At 50.1% G+C, this 23,310-nt stretch overlaps 1 protein-coding gene across 1 annotated transcript in view; it reads right to left on the bottom strand.

Annotated features, from left to right (window-relative positions):
- Nucleotides 1-12,761: 12,761 nt before the first annotated feature.
- Nucleotides 12,762-23,310, bottom strand: part of PLXNA2 (plexin A2) — a 221,551-nt gene continuing 211,002 nt past the window's right edge. Inside the window, exons 28-33 of the mRNA XM_007451568.1 lie at nucleotides 19,942-20,041; nucleotides 18,774-18,964; nucleotides 17,233-17,402; nucleotides 14,491-14,703; nucleotides 13,671-13,821; nucleotides 12,762-12,993 (exon numbers count right to left, since the gene is read on the bottom strand). Of these exons, the coding sequence (XP_007451630.1) occupies nucleotides 12,898-12,993; nucleotides 13,671-13,821; nucleotides 14,491-14,703; nucleotides 17,233-17,402; nucleotides 18,774-18,964; nucleotides 19,942-20,041 (921 nt within the window). The 3' untranslated portion in view covers nucleotides 12,762-12,897. The remainder of the gene's footprint in view (nucleotides 12,994-13,670; nucleotides 13,822-14,490; nucleotides 14,704-17,232; nucleotides 17,403-18,773; nucleotides 18,965-19,941; nucleotides 20,042-23,310) is intronic.

Here is a 23,310-nt window from a genome sequence, read left to right as displayed (position 1 = left end):
CTTTCCCTTTCCTTTCTTCATTTTAGAGCAGGAGGTTGGCCTACTTATCTCTCTTCTCATCAGCTGCCCTGGATCCAGGTCACTCTGAAACAGGAGCCTGGTTCTTGAGCCAGCACAATCCCTTTCCATTTTTGAGACCCTCTCAACTCTTCACCACGTGAAAACAGACAGAGTTTACAATATAACCAATGCTGGGGCAGATAAAGGCTACATAAATCTCAAAACCATAGGTATTGGGTAATCCTGGTCTTCGTTCAAGTATAAAAGGATCGGGTTCACCCACCCCATATGGCACTTTTCTCCCTCGTCCTCCCCGGGTGGTGCCTCGGGATCTCTTTCTCTTCACTCTGTCATATTCTACTCTGGGGTCGGGGCTCCCCAGCCCTCTCAACCTCTGGACACGCAGAACCACCTCCAGGTTCTCCCTTGTTCTGCCTCCTAGTCTAGCCGAAGTCCTGTTGGTTCTCTGTAGGTAGAAAAGCAAGCAACTCAAGATTCAGGTGACCTTTGTTACGTTCCTTGGGAACGCTTCAGAAGCTCTCTGCCCCCTGCTCTGTAGATCATTTCCTGATTCGAGAATATTAATGAGGAATTTAGAGAAAAAAGCTGTGGCTGGGTCTGGGGGAATGGATGTTTGCCCATGGTGGCCCCTTAAAGGAACCTAGAATGCCCTCTCCTGCTGGGCTGGACTTCTGTAAAAGCAGCTGCATCCTTCACTATTAACTCTGGAATTGCTTAGGCCCCTTGTACTGTTGCCTCTTTGCTACTCCAACTTTACCCTCTCTGATTTCATTATTCTTATGTTGGCTCCATATTTGGCCCTTGCTCTCTCCATAGTTCCTTGGATTTGAAGCTGAGTTGTTTTTTTTTTTTTTTTTCCTTAAGCAGTGCGGATCCGAGGGTATCATTAAACCATCCAATGGGTAGTATGTAAAGGGCAGGGACTTAATCACCGCAAACTTACGACCTGCACTCACTGGGAATTCCTTGTTCATGGGCAGTAATTGCAATCCACGGTCCCCATCACGAATGGGGTTCCATGGGTTACTGGAGCCTGCTGGTGTATGGTAGGCACACGCTGAGCCCGCCAGTGTATCTTGTGTGCAGCCCCGAACAGCTAAGGGCATCACAGACGTGTTATTGCTCAATCTCGGGTGGCTGAATGCCACTTGTCCTTCTAAGAAGTTGGGGGTGAAGCTGAGTTTTGAACTTGGATTGCAGTTTGACTTTTGGCACTTCTCTCTACCTGGTCTACAACGCAGCTGTGGGCTGGAGGCACCCGTCTGATAGGAAGGGTGGCTTCTTGGTGGGACCATAGGGGGTCATGGGTATTCCATGGAGCCCTAGGGGTGTACAGAGGTGCTTTAGGGGGCAACACAGAGGAGTGGTAGGGGAAGACCTGGAGTGGAAAGGTGGGACTGAGTGGGCTGGGGCTTGGCTTCCTGTCTCTGTCTCCACTGGGGCATCTTCACTCGGAGCTGGATTCTGTGTGAGCCTTTCTCCAATAAGAAGTTGAAAACTATGGATCTTTTCTAAGCCCCTTCAATTCATAAAGGAGAAAGCTGAAATTGAACAAAGAGAAAAGGTTTGTCAAGCCCACTTAAGTGGTTTAGTGACAGATTAAGGCTTTAGGAAGAGACAGTCCCAATGGCTGGGGCAGATTCCTGAGGACACTGGCCCAGTAGCATGACCCACCTCTCCAAGAGTCTTGTGGATTTCTGTATCTTGCCCAAGCTCAGGCTGGGAGCGGCCTGAGGGCCCAGGAGTCTTCAGTGCTGCTGTCACAGACTGGCTCTGAGCAGTAAGGGCCATCTACCCCTTCTGTTATGAGCATTGTGTCCTGGAACAGGTGAGACTCCTTCCTTGAGTCCTAAAGAGCAATAGGCCTTTCTCCATGGCCATTGATGTCACAGCATGTGACTGTGTGTGATTTGTCATGTAATCTCTCTGAGCCTCAGTTTCCTTATCTCTAAAATGGGGGTAAATAGTATTTGCTTCTTCAGGCTTTTATAGGAGCCAGTCAGATCATGTGTGTGTAGCCCCCAATGACAGTAAGTGCACAGCGGACTCACAGAAATCACTGCTACCAGATGAACGTAACAGCCAGGAAAACTCACAAGATTAGGATGTCAGCTGTCAGGTCCTGGGCTTTCCTGGTGCTTAGCACTGAGCAGAGCATATAGATGGCTCTCAATAAATACTTGACTAAACAAACAAATGGACAGGGACTGGCTGTCCTAGAGAGGAATCCCTATACAGCTGTCCCATGTCTGTGCACTCTCCCCACATCCTACCTCACTCCTCAAGCTTGAAGAAGAACTTGCGGGAGGAGGACGGAAAATGCCTGTTCCCGTTTCCTCAGCATCCTCGCACTTCTAACAAGGAAACGGAGTTGAAATAAAAACTAAGGGCTGCCTCTAACACAGACAGGGGAGGTGGGTTCACTGCCATCACCCAGGACTTCACTCTGAAGACGGTTTTGTGGCTTTTAAATTCACGGAGGGCTGTCAGATGGAGGTGGAACGAGGCACTGTGAGGATGGACTTGGGGCTCTTCTCCTGAGTGGCTGGGGGAGATTTGCGATGCTACATTAGAATTCCAGGTTGAGATTTTCCAAAATGCGCATCATCAAAGTTAGAAACGGAGCCCAATGAAGATGGGAGAATGAAGGACGGATGAGACTGGGGAGATGGAGCAGGAATGTTGGAAATCTGCATGATTCTTGGAGATTCAACAACTAAACATGCTTTTGTTTGTTTTGATCAGCTTCTAGCGTATGCTCCTTAGGTGGGGCTTTTATAAATGGGCTCGGACAATACAGACATCTATGAGTTCAGGAGAAAAACCAGAGGATGGGCTGGTGTCCATTTCTTCCCACTCCCTCTTACTTATGATGAGTCCAAGAATCAGCCCCTCTTCCCTGATCTGCAGCTGGAATCCTCTCCGTTTCTCTCTCATTTCCAGCATCAGGGGTTCTATACCTTGTTGATATTTGTCTCTTTTCTTCTCTGGTTAGCTAACAAAGGTTGGGATTTTTCAGAAGCGTTTTCTACTAGGAAGCTAAGGGTTTCTTGGTTAGTTTGTGGGGAGGGAAGAAAGGGGAGTTATTATTGTTTAATGGGCATAGAGTTTCAGTTTTACAAGATGAAAAGAGTTATGAGGATGGGTGGTGGTGACGGTTGCAAAACAATGTGAATGTACTGAATACAACTAAACTGTACATTTAAAAATGGATAAGACGGTAAATTTTATGTTATGTGTATTTTACTGCAGTAATAAAAAAAAAAACACATCAAAGTGGATGGATTTACAGATCATTTGCCCTGAGTTTAGCTTCAGTGTTTGTTAGTAGGTGACTTGTCTTTTCTTCACTGTGATGGTAAATTTTTTTGTGTCAGCTAAGCTAGGCTGTGGTGCCCAGGTGTTTGGTCAAACACCAGTCTGGATGTTGCTGCAAAGGTATATTTTAGGTGTGGCTAACATTTACAATCGCAGACTTGGAGAAAACAGATTACCCTCCATGGTATGGGTGGGCCTCATTTAACAGCTGAAGAGCAACTCTGAGGTTTCCCAAAGAAGAAGAAATTCTACCTCCTGACTGCCTCTGTACCCGAGACTGCACATCAGCTCTTGCTGGAGTTGCTAGCCTGCCAGCCTGCCCTGCAGATTTCAGACTTGGCAGCCTCCACAGCTGTGTGAGCTGATTCCTTAAAATCTCTCTGTCTCTATCTACCACCCTATACACACACAGACACACACACTTCCTATCCGTCTTCTGGTTCTGTTTCTCTGGAAAACCTTGAGTAATATATTCACCTGAAATGAGTTAGACGTGGAGACTTCCCAGAGGGGAGACAGGAGAGGCCCCCTCCCAGGTCTGGTGAGCACCCTGTTCCCTCGCCTCCTCTGCTTCCCTGGGGACTTGGCCCCTGGAGTCAGTGCCCTCTGCCTCCAGCCTACTTGCCTTTCTCTGTTGCCCCTGCCCTGGGCCTGAGTTCCTGCCCTGCCCCCTGGCTCTCTAAGTGAAGGAGTGTCTTTCCTATGAGGCCCCACCATGTTTTGGACCCAGGGCCTGGTCAGGCCTTCCAGAAGCCATCTCCTGACCTTGCGGCCAACCGGGCTCTGCCCGTGGTTTTAGCACATGCAGATTTGGCTTGGTCCCCTCCCGTCTGCTCCTTTGAATTTACCTGTACCGTGTTTACCAGCTGGTTCATAGCTGGTTCTGCCATTGGGTAAAGGCTTGATTCACCTCCTATTTCCCTTGGCCAGCATCCATGCCTAGTTTCCTAAGGACTTAACTCTCAGGCACCAACTTTTATTGCTGAAATCTATTAATTAATAGATTAGCTTCTTAATAGATTAGCATTAATTAGCTTCTTCCCACAGCCAGCTAGAGATCCTCATCTCCTCCTGTAGGTCCTGCCGGACTGCCTGTAAAAGGAGGATGTATGGTTAATTCCCTCTCTCTCTCATTTACCTATTGTAATATTTAGGGAGTTCATTATATACACTATCTTATTTAACCTCTACAAAACCCCTTATTTAATATATAGTAAACCCATTTTATAGATTTGAAAATTGTTACACAGAGAGGTTTTGGAACTTGCCCCAGGCCATACAGTTTGGGAATGGAATTTAACCCCAGGCAATCTGAATCCAAGGCCTGTGCTCTTAGCCAGGGATACATGAAAACTTGCAATTAGGAAAGAGGAAGGAGTGAGGAATAAAAGTAAATGAATTAGAGACATAAAGCGAAACCAGGAATAAGATAAATATTGTAAGAGTAGACTGCAGAAAGTCCTGCACATGTGCTACTGGTGGGCCGCAGATTTAGCTCCCAGTTCCTAGCAGCCGACACACACCCAGGCAGGGGCCTCCCCTGCCTCTCAGCTCACCTGCTGAGCAGGGAGGTTTGACAGTGCATGGCGTCATCGTGATCGAGCACAGATCACCAGCAGCACCCACTTCCCTAAAATCTCTTGTGTGGCTTATCATGCAGGTTCTCCCTCAAACTGAAGAGCCCAGCTTTCTCAGAATCCTACTGCTGCAGTTTGGCAAAATTATTTTGCACTTGGGCTTCCCTGGTGGCGCAGTGGTTGAGAATCTGCCTGCTAACGCAGGGCACATGGGTTCGAGCCCTGGTCTGGGAAGATCCCACATGCCGCGGAGCGACTGGGCCCGTGAGCCACAACTACTGAGCCTGCGCGTCTGGAGCCTGTGCTCGGCAACTAGAGAGGCCGCGATGGTGAGAGGCCCGCGCACCGCGACGAAGAGTGGCCCCCGCTCGCCGCAACTAGAGAAAGCCCTTGCACAGAAACGAAGACCCAACACAGCCAAAAATAAATATAAATAAATAAATTTTAAAAAGATCATTAAAAAAAATTATTTCGCACTTGTAGTAAAAATGATATCTAATTCCCACTAAGAAAAAGGATGAGTCTTTCTCTCTTAGGGTAATGAATAGTGTTGATATTAGATTGTAAAATCTGAGAAAGCTGCAACTTTAAGACTTAGCTTTTTTTCCCCTTTGTATGTCTAACAGTGCCTGGTCTAGTGTCATTCTACTGCAAGTAATGGATAGACAGTGATTGTGTTGAGCAAATGTGAATAGTAATGGATGCTGAAGAGTGCTCTCATAGCATTTGCTTTTTACAAGAGGAAGGATCACTTCCTGGGAAGACTTTCAAGTATTAAATTGTTCTAGAGCTAATGGAAGGCAGTGCTGTGCAGTGGAAAGAGCAGAGTATCTGTGTGACCTTAAGCAAATCCCTTAACCTCTCTGATCTCAGACTATAAAAATGGAACATGTCTATCACATGAGACTGAGAGGCCTACAAGAGAGGACGTTCCAGTGTTTGCAGTATGGAGGTGGTTCACAACATCCACTCATTCAATCATTCTTTCATGCCGAACATTCTCATCGGCATCTGCTATAGGCCTGCCCAGTGCTCAGTGTGTTCTGTCTTGGGACTACAACAGTGACCAGGATAGACAGACACCTCCTCCCCAATTTCTTCCTTCCCTGAGGATAGTAGTTCCTGCAGCAGATATTTAATAACAGAGGTGCCCCAAGATCAAGTTACTGAGGGGAGAGATGGTGGGGTGGGAAGAAGATTGGGGAAACTCTGGGGTACAAGGACTGCATGCAGAGAAATGGCCTTTTCCATGCAGTCCATATGGCCCTGCGTGCCAGCCCAGCTGACCCCAGGGTCCCCAGCAGGCAGTGGCAGAGGCCGTTCTCATCTAACTGCTCCTGTCTCACACTGCCAACCCTCCAGGAGCTTGCCAGGGCCACGTTAATGCTTCTGCTGAGGAATGATTATACCTTCATCACTGTGGTGGAACAGAGTGCCTCCAGTGCTCAAGGCCTGCATTTATAAGAGAAGCGGAGGATGGTTTAATGTTAGCAAAACAGCCCAGTGCACTCACAACAAAACCTCCGTGCAATCGAAAATGATGTACTAATTACACACAGGCCTCGGCAACGTGCCCTTCTCCCGGCTCTTCAGGGTGTTGTGTTTGCATTTTTCTCACCCTCAAGACCAGCATTTGCATCTCTCCAAGTCTCTCCGGGAATGAGTGTGTGTGTGTGTGTGTGTGTGTGTGTGTGTGTGTGTGTGTGTACGCACAAACACCATAAACTCAGAGGCTGCAGAATAGGCCCTGAAATATCTTCACAGGAATTATTTCTCTGAATCTACAATAATTCTACAACTCTAGTGTGCACTAGATTTATCAATATGCAGTTGTTTACATGACTGTGGTTTTCAAGTCCCAGGCCCCATTCTTCCATGTGCTGGCTGTCTGTATAAGACATGTAAGATTGGGCTGTCCTTGAGAGCAGGGTCTGTGTCTCCCCTGTCAGGCTAGAGGCACCCTGAAGGCAGGGGCTATCTCTGCCATGAGATTGGAAGCCCTCTGAGGGCGAGGGCTGCACCTCATCCTTAAGGATCCTACACTGAGTGCTGGGTCTGAGGCTGTGGGCCCAGACACAGTTCTGACGTCATGGAGGTAGATCGGTGGTTTCCCCGCACGCTCCGTTGAGATATCAGATTGACAGGTTATCCTCATCTGCTCCTTTAGCGGCCGAGAGTGGAAGTGTCACCCACATACTTTGGGACATGGGAAAGAAAAATAGAAAAAAGGAGGTACAGCAAGGGGAAAGGGACATGACATCCTCAGGCCAAACATCAATTCCCTACCTCTAGGATGCGTTGCCTCTGGACTCCATGTCAGCCCTGAACTGCTTTTATCCCCCAGGCCACAGCCCAACCCTTTTCTCTCCCCTGGGCTGGTTCTAAAAGCACACAGTATCTGGCATCTTTCACTTGATTCACCCTTAATCCCTCAACTGAGAATAAAAGAAAAACAACCAAAAAACCTTTCCATGGCACAGCTGAGACATTCCTTTTTCAGAATCCTTATGATTTTCATACCCTAAAGGGCTGATGAGGGCAAAGATTGTGTCTTTCTCATTTATTATTTCATCCCCCAGCACTTACCACAATGCCGTTCCATGGTAGGTGCTTGAAAGTTTTAATACAAATAAACGAATGTAATTTTCAGGAAGGAATGCAGGTGGATCTCCTCCTTCTGAGACCTAATTCACCCCTAGGAAAGCACCTCAACCCACAAAGTCTGTACTATCAGCCTGTTGTTGGAGAAAAGCGATGTTCTGGGTCTTGGGGCCAGGGGGCAGTGTTCACCTATTGGTACAGCCAGAGCATGTGCGTGCGTGCGTGCGTGCGTGCGTGCGTGTGTGTGTGTGTGTGTGTGTGTGCTGGTGTGTTGACGCTGATAACTGGACACTAATAAGCTCCAACTCCAGAGAGAATTCTAGAAGTCCCTCAAAACAACTTAGCTCATCTTCCCATGAGTACCCTGCTTCTTAAATATGCCCAGGAAATGTTATTCTGCATATATGCTACTGAACAACCAGGTTTATTTGAAGATTTAAGGTTTTTTAATCCAGTAAACTTTATTTATATATAACAACAGTACAAATTGTGTCCTTGGCTTGCAAAATAGGAGTGTTTCATATTTACAATAGGTACACAATAATATATTAGAATGACAAGAAAAAACCCAGTTTATTGGAACATTTTAAATATGTAATTTTCTTACAGTTTTTATTCCACAACACCTGTAAAAACAACAAAACTGGACAGCTATCATTCTATTTTCTTAAAAAAATATATAATACAGATTCCAGTGTGTCAAGAAGAGTGGGTTTGGGTAGGAGAAGTTGAGGGGAGAGGCAGGTGGGCTCAGGTCCTTAGTCTCGTGGTACAAAGAGCTTGTCCCTCCCTCCCTGACACACTTGGGAACATCTGCTCTGTAGGGGGAACTACGTTCCATTATGTTCTCCACCTGTAATGCCAACGCAGAGAGCACACGAGGCCTGAGTCAGGGCCTTGACTGAAATCCAGACGATGCCTCCCATCTCCTTGAGGTGAGGACAGGAGGCACGGGCTGCACTGCAGAAAGGATAGAGGGGAGAGTCCCTTTAGGGTGAGGGGAATGCGATGGGCATGTCCATGAAAGGCCCAGAATCTCCAGTTTGCTGACAGTGCTGAGGCCCTGTCCCCCAGGTTCTCCCTAATACCAAGGGTGAAACTTTATCTTTTATCCCTGGCATCACGGAGCCCCCCAGATGCTAAAACTTCATTCTTGGGGAAACCAGAAGAAAGGAAAGAGACAGGGAAGAGAGACTGGGGTGATGAAGAGGAGGCCGCCATCTTCTCAAAGTGTGTTCCTGAGACAAGGCACCAGAAGGCCCTGAACTTCACCTCCCAAGTCCCCCCAGAGGACCTGCTCCCACGGCCCTGTGTCCACTAAACTCCTCTGCATTTTCTCACCCACAGAGCCCCCATCACTGAGGCTCAGTTCTTTCCTGCCAGCGGCCAGGGCCCAGGAACCTCAGGCAGGACAGCGTGGCTGGGAACAGTGGCCTGCCCGAGGGCAGCTGCCCGCTCAGTATCTACTGGCTGAAGGTTAATGGGGGCAGTGTGGCAACTGGGATGCACCTGGACTGATCAGCCAGAGGCTTTCAAACACTCTCAATTTGTGCTGCCCAGACCATTGTAGTCCAGCTCACCCATCCGTCGCTTCTGCCTCATGCTCAGCGGGGCCAGGGGCCTCGACTGCTATTTCTTGTCCTCGTTTGGTAGAAATAAAGGGAGGCCAGGAGCTCAAGCAGCAGGGGAAGTGCCACCAGAAGAGACAGCGGCGGTGGGAACGAGAAAGGCTCTCATGGCTCTCGGGACTGTCCCCAGAACGAGGTAAGGCAGCTGGGTTGGTCGGCTTTCTTCCTTCTTTTGGCTCCCTTTTCTACAAAACTTGTGCCCTCTGCAGGTCTGGGAGGTGAGCTATGCGGGCTAAGTTGGTGGCAGGAACCAGCAGCCCGAAGAATGTCAGTTTGCTAGAAGAAGGCCCTTCTTGGTCTCGTTTGTTGCTGTTTCTTAGCACCTGGAGCAGGGCCTAGCAAACAGTGTTAGCGCAGGAATGTTCTCTGAATGAATGAATACAGGAAACAGCTCCCTCCCGCGAGTGAGGTTCCCAGTGGATCCGTGCTTCTAATGACTGAACTTTTCAAGGAGGGGGAACTCTCTGCCAGTAGTGGATCAGGAATGGTTCTGAGAGATGGGCTGTGGAGAGCTGTAGGAGGGCAAGCACAGAAGCACCTGAGCCCCTGCTGGGCGGTAGGCAGCAGCAGGCCAGCTGGAGGGACTCACTCCACCAAGATGGACAGCTTGTGCATCTCTGTCTTGTGTGTGAGCACCCTCTGTCTTGCCAAGCACATTTATGGGGTGCTTTTCCTTTCCCTTTTCCAGAAGATTGTCTCTTGTGCAGACCAGTGAAACAAAACGGAGCTGGATCAACCTTCGAGAGAGAAGTCCCTCTCTGCCTCCCTCCAAGATGGATGACTTCATGTGGGGGAGGGAACGTGACTTTAATACTTATCCCTTACACAAGGCCAAAATATCTTCACATTACATCGGATAACAGTGAGGACAGAGGGCAATTAACTCCCTCCCCTCCCATCCCACAGGGCATGCACTCTTGGTGACCCAAAGCCAAGCAAGGCTCTCCATCCTTTCACCCTCATGGCCTGACTTGAGTCCAGTCGAGTTTTCCTTTATCTTAATTCCTTCCTTAGGGACGCCCCTGTGCCACAACCTTTGCCAGCCCACATTCCCCAGCTCTCTCATGGAACCCTGAGAAATGTGGTCGAGCTTCTCAGGCCAGCTCTGGCGCCTCTCCTCTCCACTGTCCAAGCGGCCATGCCTCCATCATTCTCCCACTCCTCCAAAACCTTCAAGGAAGCATCCCCAAGGGTGGTGAATGGTCACCAAAAGTAGGTGCTGGGAGACACCCCGGTAGATGCCTACAGGTCACAGTTGAGATGTCTAACTTTTACTTCTTGGTGGGGCAAAGCCCAGGATGCCAGTCTGAGCAGTGGTGTGATCAGAAAACCTTCATTCAGAGCTCAGAAGTAAAATGAGCGTGGGCTGCACTTTTCTGTGGGCAGCACAGAGCCCCCTGCTCACGTTCCTCTTGCCGTTATCTCCTCGCCTTTCATCTCCATAAATCATGGGCTCTGAGCTGATAAGCTTTGGGTATATGAAGAGCAAACACTTTGGCTTAGTGCAGAAGGCCAGTCATTAGTATTTCTTTCAGGCTATTAATGGGGCCCAGAGAAACTTTAACAGAAGTGGATTATCAGAAGAAAGTGGCCTTCACATGGCTGGTTGTGAATTATAATGAAAACAGCGAGTTTCCTGAGTATTTTGCTGAATGCTTTTCTCCTCCCATTTGTCTGCTGCATTCAGGCAAGAAACTGGAGCTGAGGCGACCAGGCAATGTCTGCTGTGTGGTTAGCACAGTGATCCAAAGCCACACCCCAGCGATGGAAGCCAGCCCTCAGAGCTACCCCGCCCCCCTCACCGGCCCTTTCTTGGCAATCCAATGTGGTCAGCAGAGCTTTTGGAAATTGGAAGTGTTTGGAGGTAAATCAGGGCACAGAGAAGCCAGGGCCCAGAGTTAATTACAGAGGAAATGACCCTGGTCTGGTATCGCTGCGGGTGGCTGGTCCCGATTCCCAGCATCGCAGCCCCTTGTAAAGTAGAAGGTGGGAAGGGTAGGCTGGTCCTCTCCTGCTGCCGCCCTTCCCACCCCTTTGCCTTTCTCTTGTCCTCCTTCACACTCACTCCGATGCTGCCTGCGGAGAAGTTGGAGCTGGCTGCCTGGATTCTTGCCAGGGTGGGAGGCCCGGAAACTCTGGTGGCTGTCCGGTCACTAGGGTCCTGCACCAGCGGAGGTGCTTTCCTCTGGATGCCTCCCACTGCCTTCCATGGGGCCTCAGGACCAGGGTGTGGAACTTTGGTCTCTTTATTTGGAAACTACACTCAGGACGGATGGTCATCCTTAGATTTAGGTGTCAGCAGGAGACAGAGAAGCTGCCCACTTGTCCTTCAAACTCATAAGGACATGAGAGGCAGAAAGAGAGGCCGAAGAAGACATAACATGGGGATGCTACAGTCATCTCTACCGAGGCCAGTGCTCAGACGATCAGGAGCTTCCGCATACGAGCGAAGGGTTGTCTCCCCTCTCTAGGCATGAGAGAATAAAAGACAGAAAGCACAACAATAAATACCGCAGCTTCTCGAACCTATGCTCTTCAAGTATTTCTTGCTGTAAACAGTGTTTGATTTTTGTTTTCTTTTTAATTGCAAGAAACCACTGGCGGATTGGAGCAGAATCCAAAGCCAAACACCCATATCCCCAGGTCAGCTCCCAAACGGAATCTCCTGGAGGCCTGGCCCACGCGCCTCCAAGGCCTTTCCCCAGGGTGCCTGGTTTATGACAGTGACAGATGTAAGGCAGAGCTGCCCAGCATCCTCGGGGAGGCCAGGCCTCTGGTCTGGGAGAGGCCCACCTCTCCCCCACTTCTGGTAGTAACTTTAGGGAAACCCAAAGGAAAAGTACCGAAATCAGCTCCTCATTTGTTGAGGCTTGGGATTAAATAAAACAAAACCACCAAACAGTAGCAAAAAGCGTTGGTACTTTACAGACACATATGTCCTCTGGAGATGAGAATACACAGGTGTGCGTATGTAAAGCTGTTTCCAGTCAGCCAGGTGGAGCCACTCGATGGCTTTGCCATTTGTGCAAAGGCTAGTGAGTCCTTCCCCACCTCTTACGGCTGCCGGGATAATTTCAGGTTTCACTGGCCTCTCTTTTTGCGAAGTGTTTGGTGCCAACTCGTGTTCATTCTTCTCCTCCTCACTTTTTAAAAAAAACAATATTCCAGAGTTAAGGAAACAATCATTTTTCCCTCTGCTTTCTCTCAGCATCTCTCTGTAGGCTTTTTCCGGCATTGGGAACCAGGAGTTATACGAGGAAGGAGGGACAGGGGTAAAAGAAGGAAGGGGGACAGAAATCAGAATTAAACGAAAGTTGGACGGGATGAACAGGGAAGCTTTTTGTTTTGTTTTATTTCTGGTTTTCCTTTTTCTTAAAAAAAATTAAATAAAGTTCTCATCATTTCCCCAATATACACTGAATGAGTTTTCATGCAAAGCAGCAGTCGCAGAGGCGGAACGGCGCCCAGCCGTGCCTCTCAGCTTGAAGAGCCACCTCCTCTGGGTCCTGGCGTCCCTCTCGTCCTCGCCGCGGGGGGATGGGGTGGATGACACCCCTGGTCTCTCCCTGCAGGAACAGGCTGTGACGAAACTTGGCTGGCGTGGGGAGAGGGGTCCTCCCCTCTCCCCGGGAGGGGGTCTCAGGGGACAGCAAGCGCTGGGGCCTGATCCCCTTCACTTGTCCTTCCTTCTGAGATGCCCAGTGTGACAGCTTTCACGGGTCCCTCTTCCCAGGAACAGGAGGCTCCATCGCTCAGCTCTCAATGGACATGGCGTTTATGAGCTGTTCCACCTTGTATGCCAGCCGCTGTCGCCGGGCCTGCTCATCCTGCTGGAGTGCCCCAATGAGCTGAGGAACAAAAGCAAAGCCGGGGGCAGACTCAGCACTCAGCATGGAAGAGGCCATTTTCCAGAATCCTATATCCTTCTACCTGCCTTTCCATTCTGCCCTAATGAATATAACCTTAAATAATGTAAATGATTAATTGAATACATATGTCATTCATACATGTCTGTGAGTGTATGTACATATCTAAAGTATTTAAAACGACATTTAGCATATAGCAAGTGCTATGCGTTAGCTATTATTATTACTACGATTATGTTCGGGTACAATGCTAATGCATGACTTGTGAATTCTCTGGAGCTGTCCTCTTCAGGATCTAGTCATGTCCACCTGTCTGTCTGAAATGTAACTGACAGCATCTGCCCAACTGCAAAGAATAGTCTGATTCATCGTTTAAGAATGGATGAAATTAATCGTACACTTTGAACTGAAAAACAATTACATTATTATATAAAGGTGTTATGTATTGCATGAACAATGAGGGTAAGACAATGGAAGGTGTAAGAAAGCACTGAATGAATCAGGAGAGGATAGGCTGCCTTCTAAAAGCATGGTGATGACTTTTTGACTCCGTGAATGTGTTTTCTGAATTACCCTCCGTTGCTGTTATTAAAGGATGGAGCCCTGCTTTTTAACCTGCTTTGACCCCTGAGTGTGTCCTTCCCAGGGCCCTGACTCACCTCTTCGCTGTACTTGCTGACGTAGGAGTAGATCTCATTGAGGGCACTCAGCATGTTGAACTCCACGGCGTGCAGGCGGGATTGCTCGGCGAGGTAGGCGTTCATGTCCTGGTCACTGATGGCGGGGAGCTTGGCGATGTCTGCGTAGTATCTGCCATACAGAGGACAGGCTCCTTGGTGGGGACTCAGCAAACACTGCCTATACCTACCCTGGCCCCAGAAGCCTTGAGACCACAGTTGTCCCAACTGCTCCTGCTTCCCTACTTCTCTTCTGACGAAGCTTCCTCTGGCCTCTTCCCTCAAGCTGAGGTTGGGGCCTGGAGGCTGGTTTTCCCTAAGGTTGGGGCCTGGAGACTGGTTCTCCCTAACTACTAACTTTCCAGGGTAGTTAAAAGCCCAGACTCTGACCAGACTCCTTGTATTCAAATTCCAGCTCTGCTACCTGCTAGCTGTGTGACCTTGGGCAAGTTATTTTGCCTCTCTGTGCTTCAGTTTCCTCCTCAGTAAAATGGGGATGATAATAATACCTACTTTACAACTCTGCTGGATATTTTAGTGAGGTGATACATACAACATCTTTATCACAGTGCTGGGTGCTTAGCATGTGCTCAATAAATGGTAATTAGAATGCTAATGATCTGACTTGAAGGGTACAAAGCTTCCCTTTCTTCCCCCAGCAGTAACTTTGGACAAGAGACAGGTGAGCGTAAGGCCCCAAAGGCACCACAAGCGTGGTTTTGAGTCCTCGGTCAGTGAAGCCCAGAGGAGGGAATGCAGCAGGCATTCAGGGCCACGGGCCTGTCCTGAGGGTGCTACTGACCTTTCCACCCAGCTCTTGTAGCTGGGGATGTCCTTGGCATAGAGCAGCTTGTTGGAAGGGGAGTCCTTGCCCAGCCGGTGCTCTGATGTTGAGCAAGAGTCCATGAAGGTCTGGGCCACCACAGAGAGGCAGGCGTCCGTGATGCTGCCCTTGTGGATGTCAAAGACAAACTGGGGGTTCTTGATCACGTTCACCCAGAAGCGCAGAGGGAGGCTGTAGGAAACAGCAGAGCAGAGTCTCAGGGCTGTACCTTGGCTGTGCCCCATGCTGTTCACTAACATTCCTCCCTCCCCCACAAATGCCAAATTCTCTCTCGAAGGGCCAGAGAATGAAGTCACAGGAAACTGGTCCAGCCAGGGCTGCCAATTTAGGCTAAGCTGTTACTGATGCTGGGAGAAAAGGAGAGGCACTATTGCGTCCTAATGGGGTGCTGACCCTGTTCTCTAACAACTGAGAGGTGGGCGTGGGTGGCTTCGTTCCCTCCTGGAGGTCTTTTCCAAAGGCCTCTGTGTCCCCAGGGAAGCCCAAGTACAGAGGGCTGCACAGTTTTCTCAGAGCTTCAAACAAAGCCCCCGGGCTCCCAGAGTCCCTTCCCGATGCCTGTGGCCATTATCCAGAAGGATGCAGCGACAGCCCCAGCACGGGCTCCGAGTGGGCACAAAGGGCGCCACCTGTGCTCCCCACCCAGCCCGGCTGCCCAGCGGCTTCCCAGGGCTGGCCCGGCCTGGCTGGGATGAGGAATGGGCTCCCCTGGGGGCAGCTCTTTCACGACTCTCCCCGGGGCCTTCTCGGATCTGGTCAGGGGCAGAGGAAGGAGAGGAGGCCGTTGTTGGCACGCTGGGAATGCCTCACTAGGACTCCGAGTTTGTCCCACCCCAAGAGGAGCTGATCAGTGGTTGGGAGAGTTCTTTCTGCAACTTGGGAATTTATAATCGGAGGAGAATGCTTTTCCGCTGCTCCTTAGGCCGTGAGGAGGATAAGCCCACTCGCTCCCCTTCAAAACCAGAACAGCTGCTGTTTCTGCCGCCTTTTCCAGCTTGGCCCTCTCCTCCAGCTGCCTGCAGGCCCTTAACTTGGATCCTCTGTGGAATGAGCCCTGTCCCCGGCTTGTCCTCTGGGCCCGAGATGTTTCAGCCATCCAACCTACCTCCCCCATCTCCTTCATTTTCTCTCGATTCTCCTGGACCCCAAACTTTCCCAAATGTCTCAGTTCATGCCAAGTCTTGGGAAAGATCAGCTGTGCCCACTGCGAGTCCTCCCATTATGATTTCTGCTTATCTTTCCAAATGCAACGGGATCACTCACTTTCATTAACCTGGAGGGAGTGGCCTGGGCTGAGAGGTGACTCCTCTCTTCTACCTCCTCTTCCCCCCGCAGCTTTAGCAAGCTTCTAATAATCTTTCCTGGGACACTAGGGACCTGAGGTCTGGCTAAGGGGACTCTCCCCACCACAACTCCAGAGTCTGCTCTCCACGGCAGAGCATTTGTATGACTTGGGCCTGGCCAGAAACAGAGGGCACAGAGATGGCGATAACCCAGAACTTTCTCTTGATTCCCTTGAAATTGCCACTCCCAGCGCTGGACTGAGGATCCGCCTAAGCGAAGGGAACAGCCATGTCCCTGGCCCTGGGAATGCAGATGAATGCAAGGCCTGTCCCAGTGACGTGCACTGGAGGCTCCTCACCCCACGACCACCACAGCCTCTTCACTTCGCTCCACTGTGATCAAAGCTGCAGATTTTGGAGCGCTTGGCAACCACAACACCCCGGAAAAGAAGCAATATATGGGGTTTGGGGTTGGGTTTTTCCGAAGTGTTTTGCTGGTTGCTAGGACTTTGGATTCCCAAATAACAGCCGGGGCCCATCTGTGCCGGCTCTGTTTTCCGAGGAGATGGCTGACTCCAGACAGCTGTGTGGGCTGCCTGCCCAACCCAAATGCCTGGACCCCCTCTCTCCCCTCCCTGTGCTCTCTTCCTGAAGGAAGGCGTTTACTCCAGCTCTGGGCCAGGCCCTTCGTGACCTGAAAGTCAGTCTTCAGCGTGGTCTGTGGTCCAGGTTCAAAACCCAGGAGAGAAAAGTCTTGCGTGAAGAGCCCGCAGGAGCTGTTTCTCCCACTGCTGGGTTTGGCTGCGGAGATTACCTTAGGGGAGCCAGTCACGCCTGCAGGACGTCCTGCCTGCTGCTTCCTGAAAGCCATGGCGCCGGGGTAATCACTTGGCCTTAAGGGATCACGTTTGCAATGACAACCTCGTAGTTGGTGGGCTCAAGTCTACAGCAGGTGCAAGCTCTCTCCCAGCACTGGCCAACTTCCCCAGGGTCTAAGTTTAATTCAGGGCTTCCCCATTTCAGGAAGCGCCTTAGGTTCTGCTGTGCTCAGAATGCCCCACAACACCTGTCTGTGAAGCTCTGCTGCTAGGTCTCAGACGTGGCTCTTTGTGTAGGTTCCTCCAGCTCCCTTTCCTAAGAACCAGAAGTTAGGGAGGACGAGGCACGTCCCGGAGAAGGCTCTGAGTCTGGAAGGGCAGAGCTCTGTCCTGGTGCCAGGCTCTATGCCCGGCAGGGCCCACTTGGTGCCTGGGGACCACATCTGCTCTGCAGAGCATGTTTGTCCCAGGAGCCTTGGATTACTCAGCCACAGCAGAGAACAGGCTCCGCCCATCTCCCTGGTCCCTGCTAGTTCTCACGCCCCGCAGCTTGCAGCCTCGCCAGGCTGCAGCTCTCCCTGGGCTCCCCGGGGGGTTACCAGTTGCTCTTCCAGGTGTGCCGCACATCTGTGTCGTGGATGCTGTGTCTGTCTGCCTGCTCATCCAGGAAATCAAACATGTACTTGATGGCCAGGGGGAGAGCGCTGCCCCGGTGCACGGTGCTGAATAAGGTCTCAAACAAGTCGTCCACGAACTTCTGCAGGGTGCCCTGGCGGAGGGGTGGTGGGAAAGTATGAGGTGGGGGAGGGGGACGGGCAGCAGGCGGGCAGACCAGATGGTGCCTTGGACCGATCCTGCCTTGGAAATCTGTCTGCAACGCCAGGCTGTGCAGAGAGTGTGGTGGGAGTGGGGGTGGGGGTGGGTGTTAGGGAGGTGGGAGGGACTGAATGGGCTGCAGATTCCTGGCAAGAACCTCCTCCAACCTGCGGCCACACGCTACATTTCTGCTTGTGTCCATGGCAGGCGGGTGTGGGTGTGGGGAGTCTGACTGAAGACAGCAAATGCTCTGAGCCCAGGCTTCCAACGGGGAATGAAGGGCACAGGCTGGGACGAGAGGGTGTCTAAAGAACAAAATGGAGGGCTGGACCTTTCCAGCGGGAGCAGGGCAGGACTGCAGAGGGTCTCACAGGAAGGTGTGAAGGGCTCACCATGTTAGTGGCCTGGGATAAGCAGTGTCTGGAGTGGGGACTGGGTGAAGGGTCCAGATCCAAGAACACTGAGACACAGCCCTGATCACAGGGCCTTGGAGGGTACCTGGGGCAGGGACAAGGCTGGGCCTGGGGCCCACAGTTTGCTCGTTCAAAAATCACCTCTGAAGGTCAGGAAAATGTCCAACATTTTGGTGTCTCTTTGTTGGTCTCTTATTAGCATATTAGGCAAAGCAAAATTTGAGACGCATGGTCTGATGGTGTATTTCTGAGGCACTTCAGGGAGCAAATCTGAGATGCAACTGTATTAGAATTTCAGCCACATTTCTGTGGGGTCAGTGGGGGACAGTCCTGGCAAATACGGGCTGGATGATTGCTATGCATATATGGGCAAACTTTTCTCTCCTAGGGAGGCTAGAACACAGCTTTACATTATAGCTTCCAGCACTGCCGCTGCCTCGCTTCCATTAGCATCTGGGGGTAGATGAGATGGGACGGGGAAGGGGAAGCCTTCTCTTGGATACCAGAAGGGCCAGGCCTTCATGCTTTTCCTCCCATTGTGGCCAGAAAGTGGGTAGAAAAGGCACTGATGGAGGAAGCTGGCATATCTGTCCATCTAATACCAATAAAAAACCCCAGTGATTTCCTAAGGGGTGTAGGGGCCCGAGGTGAGAGCGTCGATCCTCTAAGGAATAATGGCAGTCCTATAGGGTGAGCTAGGAGGAAAGATGTCATTGTGATTTTTGCCAAAGGGTAGAGAACAGCAGTGGCCTGATCTCCTGGGAAGCCTGCCCCAGACCTGGACCTGCTTGTCCAAATGCGTTACCTTGAAGGACAGACTCCATGCTGTCCTTTCTATGCTGTGGGCTGGGTCGGGGGTAGGACACACCTCTCTGAGGGGGCTTCCCTGGGCTGGGCAGGGCAGGAATTACCTTGGTGGCCAATAGCCGGGTCAGGTAGATCTCGGACACCATTTTGCTGCCCCGGTCACCCTCCTTCTGGTCCCCATGGTCGTGGTTCTTCACCAGGTGCCACACCTTGACCCCACTCTCCAGGTCTGGGGTGATCATGGGGGCCCGAGACCGCAGGCTGTCAGGACTGCCTGTGTACCTGAAGGAGGAGTCTGAGGAGAAGGGGGCAGCGGAGGCCTGTGAGCGACTAATTGCATCATCCTGGCTTGTAGAATCCTTCTAGAATCCCTGCCCACCTGCTGCACTCACTCAGAATAAACCAGTTTCAATCGGAAGGGAACCCTTGGGGTTTCATATTTGGTGGGTTATTTTATCGATCCTTGGTTGGCATGAGAACAGCCTGAAATATTTTTGTAAAAAGAGGACCTAGAAATTCTGTGGGCTGGAGTGGCCCTTGGGAATTTGGGAGTCCCTCATTCCCGGATGCTTCCAGCAAAGAACAATCAATAGGTAAAATGTCAACCAGATATTCTCATAGGGGCTTTAATAAAAGTCTGGATACTAAGGGCTGTGAGTGGAACTGCTCCCTCTCGGGAGCTGATGAGTTCCTTCTTACTTGGGGCCCAGAATATAGAATTGTCTGAGCCCCTTTTGCAGCTGCCAGCTTCAGTCCTGAGGTGTCCTTTAGCTGGACAGCCCAAAGCCTAGTGCTATACAGAACCAGAGGAAACAGAGTCAGAGAGAGTGAAACACCACAACCTCATTGTCCAGAGGGCACTGGGGGCCCTAGCACTCCTCAGGGGTGGAAGGGCTAGGATGGCCAATTGATTGCCCAAATTGGGACATGACTGAGAGCTAAAGGGGGCACTGTTAATAATTCAGTCAGGATGATAAGCATAAACTGGGACTGGGTTATGTGAACCCCCCATCCAAGAGCCTCCCTGGGTGTGGGCCCTTCAAACTCCTTCATCAGACCTGGGCTATCAAAGGAAAGGTGCCGGGTACCACCTGCTGCCACAGCTCTGAGGAGACAGCCTGCTCCGAGGATGACTGGTCCAGGGGGAAAGGGAAGCCTTTGACTGCAGGCTGGCAGCAGCACGGGGCTCCTGCTGTCAGCAGGGACGGTGAGTAGCCCCTGGGGGTCACAGAAGACTCCACTGGCTGCCCAGGCTACCTTTCTGGTCCTCACCGTATCTGCTGATGGACGTCCGGGAGATACTGGCAGAGGCAGGGATGTTGTAGGAGGAGGTCTGTTTGGGGACCAGAGCCACCACCGATCTGTCTGATACCTGGGAAGGGTATGAGAGATACAGTTCAGGTGAATGTTGGTATCTTGGGGAATAAAATTGTCAAGTACTTCTAGGAATTTATGGAATGGGTTTAGGTAGAGCATAAGGAGATCAGCAATGCTAGAAATAACAATTCCTGCTTTTCAATCTTGTAGCTACTTGCCACCTGTGGCTATTGGGCTCTTGCAATCCAATCAGTCCAAAGGGAGATGCCCTGTAAGTGTCTGAGCTCAGGTATGCTATAAATGTACAATACACACTGGATTTCAATGACTTAGGATGAATAAAAGTATACAAACTGTCTCATTAATAATGTTTATATTGATTACATAGTCAAATGACAATTAGTTTAGATCAGTTGTGTTAAATAAAACATTAACATTACATTCGTCTGCTTATTTTTACTTTTTAAATGTGACTAGTAAAAAATGTAAAGTTATACGTGTGGCTTGCATTGTATTTCTATTAGAGGGAGCTAGTGTAGCCCAGCCTGCCTTGAGCTCTGTGAGTTACATACAACTATTCCCATTTTAGAGATGAGGAACTGAAGCATTGAGAAGCTAAACAACACCTTCAAGTTTGCACACCTAACACGTGATAGAGCCAAAATTTGTCGCCCGGACTGTCAGGCTCCAGAGCACATGTTCTCCTCATTGCATCCTAATTTGGGATTTTATTTCAAGACACACTGGTCTGAAGCCCATTTTTCCTTTTGGTTCTGATTTCTTTCCGGCCTGGGTCCTATAATGGCCCAGTCACCTTGAGGAGCTTCACCACAAGGCAGCTGCTCTTGGGGAGTCAGCAAGAAAGAAGGCGTCTTGCCTGTTCCCTGTGAGGGTGCCCAGGCTCAGCACCCAGCCTGCAGGGAAAGGGCTGATAAATGAGGAGCCATATTGAAGACATTTGGGGCCATTTTCATTTAAGGTTACCCTCCATCCAATAAAAACAGAGAATCCCCAGAATTGTGGCGATCCAATTAAACTCCTAATGCAGAGGGAATAAAACAGCCATAATAATGTTATGAGCCATAAAACATTCCTATTAAACCATTTTTTACTTTAACAAGTTTTATGAACTTTATAAGTTTGATTTATGGCTGCACCAGTCGTAAAACCATCTTTCTGGGTCTTAAATTGTCAGTCCCTCTCCCCCACCAAAAAAAAAAAAATTAAATGTTGGGAAGTCAAACTATAAGTGAACATTAGCACTAACGAGATGCCCTGATAGCCAGTTTTAGTAGTGGTGTTTAATTTCACCCTCCCTATAAATCTGTGGGAAGCGGGAAGTTTTAAAAAATCTCTTTGTTAATTAAGATTATGCAGATTTTTCTCCTGTAGGGGCTCCAAGGACCTTTGACTCCTGGGAGGGTAACAAGAGGTCGGTGCTTTGACCTGATGGCATAAAGCTGCAGGGTCCAGGGCTCTTCACAGTTGTCTGGAAGATGCCAATGCGTAGTTACTTCCCAGTTGGGGTGGCTCCCCAGACTGCAGGCAGCTTGTATCATCAGCACTAGGTCTGAAAAGGAGGGGGGCTTCCCTGGTGGCGCAGTGGTTGAGGGTCCGCCTGCCGATGCAGGGGACACGGGTTCGTGCCCCGGTCCGGAAAGATCCTACATGCCGCAGAGCAGCTGGGCCCGTGAGCCATGCGTGTCTGGAGCCTCCTGTGCTCCGCAATGGGAGAGGCCACAGCAGTGAGAGGCCCGCGTACCACAAAAAAAAAAAAGGAGGGGGAACTCTCCACCTCGGACTTTGCAATTGAAATGATACACGAAAGCCTGGCAGGAGCAAGGGTTTATTCTCCCAGGGAGAACAGATTATGTTATCATTTATGGCTTGTTGTCACCTAAAGGGAGATTCACAAGGTGACTGGAATGACCACAGTTCAACTGAATTCCAGGTCTCATCACTAAATCTCCCTTGTCCTTAGTCTCCTGTCTTTCTCTTGACCAACAGGTGATGCAAACCCGTGGGCAAGATGCCTGGCTGGGTCTGACCTTGCCTCTGCACTTTGTAGCTACATGACTTCGGGAAAGTCACTTAACCTCTCTGCGCCTCAGTTGTCTCATGTGTCAAAGGGGATAATAATCGAGTCTAGGTCTGTTGTGAGGATTAACGGCGTTAGGACACGTAGAGGCTGGGAGCAGTGGTGCCTGGCGCCCAGTAACTGCTCGTATTACTGTTGCTATTATGAACATCATCATCATCATTGTCTCCCAAAGGGAAGAATAATCCCTCTTGTCCCCTGTCACTCAGGGCTAGCGTGTGGGAAGAGCCTTGCACAAAGTAAAGCTCGGTAAATATTTGAGGAATGAATGAATACATGAGTGATAAATGACATCGGGGAATTCAAAGTGCTTTGTAAGATGAGCACTGTTAGAACAGAATATTCCATTCTTCTGATTGGGAGTCATAGGACAGACAGACCAGTAACAAGCATTAGAGCACCAAAGACAGAGGAGAGCGGGCCCCATTCCTGCCCTGGAGAAACTTACAATTTGGGGGCGTAATGTTCATTTCTTTTGCACTTTCTGCTTTGGTTCTAATTGGTTCATTAAAACTGTTCTACTACGCCGGGTGTGAAGTGGGGTTGGGGGCTGGGGTGGAATCAACAGAGTGATTGTAGCTACTATGGAGTGGTATATACATCCTGGTATACCTCACCTGTGGTTTCTCATACTTCCAGCCACCTTCACAATTTGGGGTCATATCTCCATTTACTGATGAGGAGCCCAAGGTTTAGGGAGATTAAAGTCACATCACCAGTGAGTGGGGAAGCAGGGGTTTAAATAGAACTCACAAATCCTTTTCTCTGCCCACTATACCACACTTACTCCATTTAGGGAGGGGGTCCAGGCAGAGTGTCAGCATGAGAAATGCAGGCCAGTAAGGGGGATGGAGCCTGGAAGGGAGCATTTTGGGGTTTCCCCAGTGCCCCTCTCTTTCCTCTGTGCCCCAAGAGGCTCCCAGGCAGGTCCTGCTGGCTGTTAGGAACCCCAGCCTCCTGGTCGTTGGCAACTCAGTGCTTAAGAACCCAGCCCCTCCGCACTCTCCCCGTGTGAGGCAGGGACAGAGGATGATGTTATTAACCAGGCAATCCCACAGGGTCCTGCTGCCCAAGGCACTTCCTCTGGTTGGTTTAATTTCCCTCACTGTCTCTCATCTCCAGCTTCTATTTTAGTATGTTTTTCGAATCCCAACTACCCGTGCCGTGCTTAATCTTACAGAGACCCCCAGCTGTGAGTGGTTACCATGAGAAGCAAGCGGGGGGGG

The sequence above is a fragment of the Lipotes vexillifer genome, unplaced genomic scaffold (assembly GCF_000442215.2).
Source record: "Lipotes vexillifer unplaced genomic scaffold, Lipotes_vexillifer_v1.1 scaffold111, whole genome shotgun sequence".
Lineage (NCBI taxonomy): Eukaryota > Metazoa > Chordata > Mammalia > Artiodactyla > Lipotidae > Lipotes > Lipotes vexillifer.
This window is presented reverse-complemented; position numbering and strand designations above follow the sequence as displayed.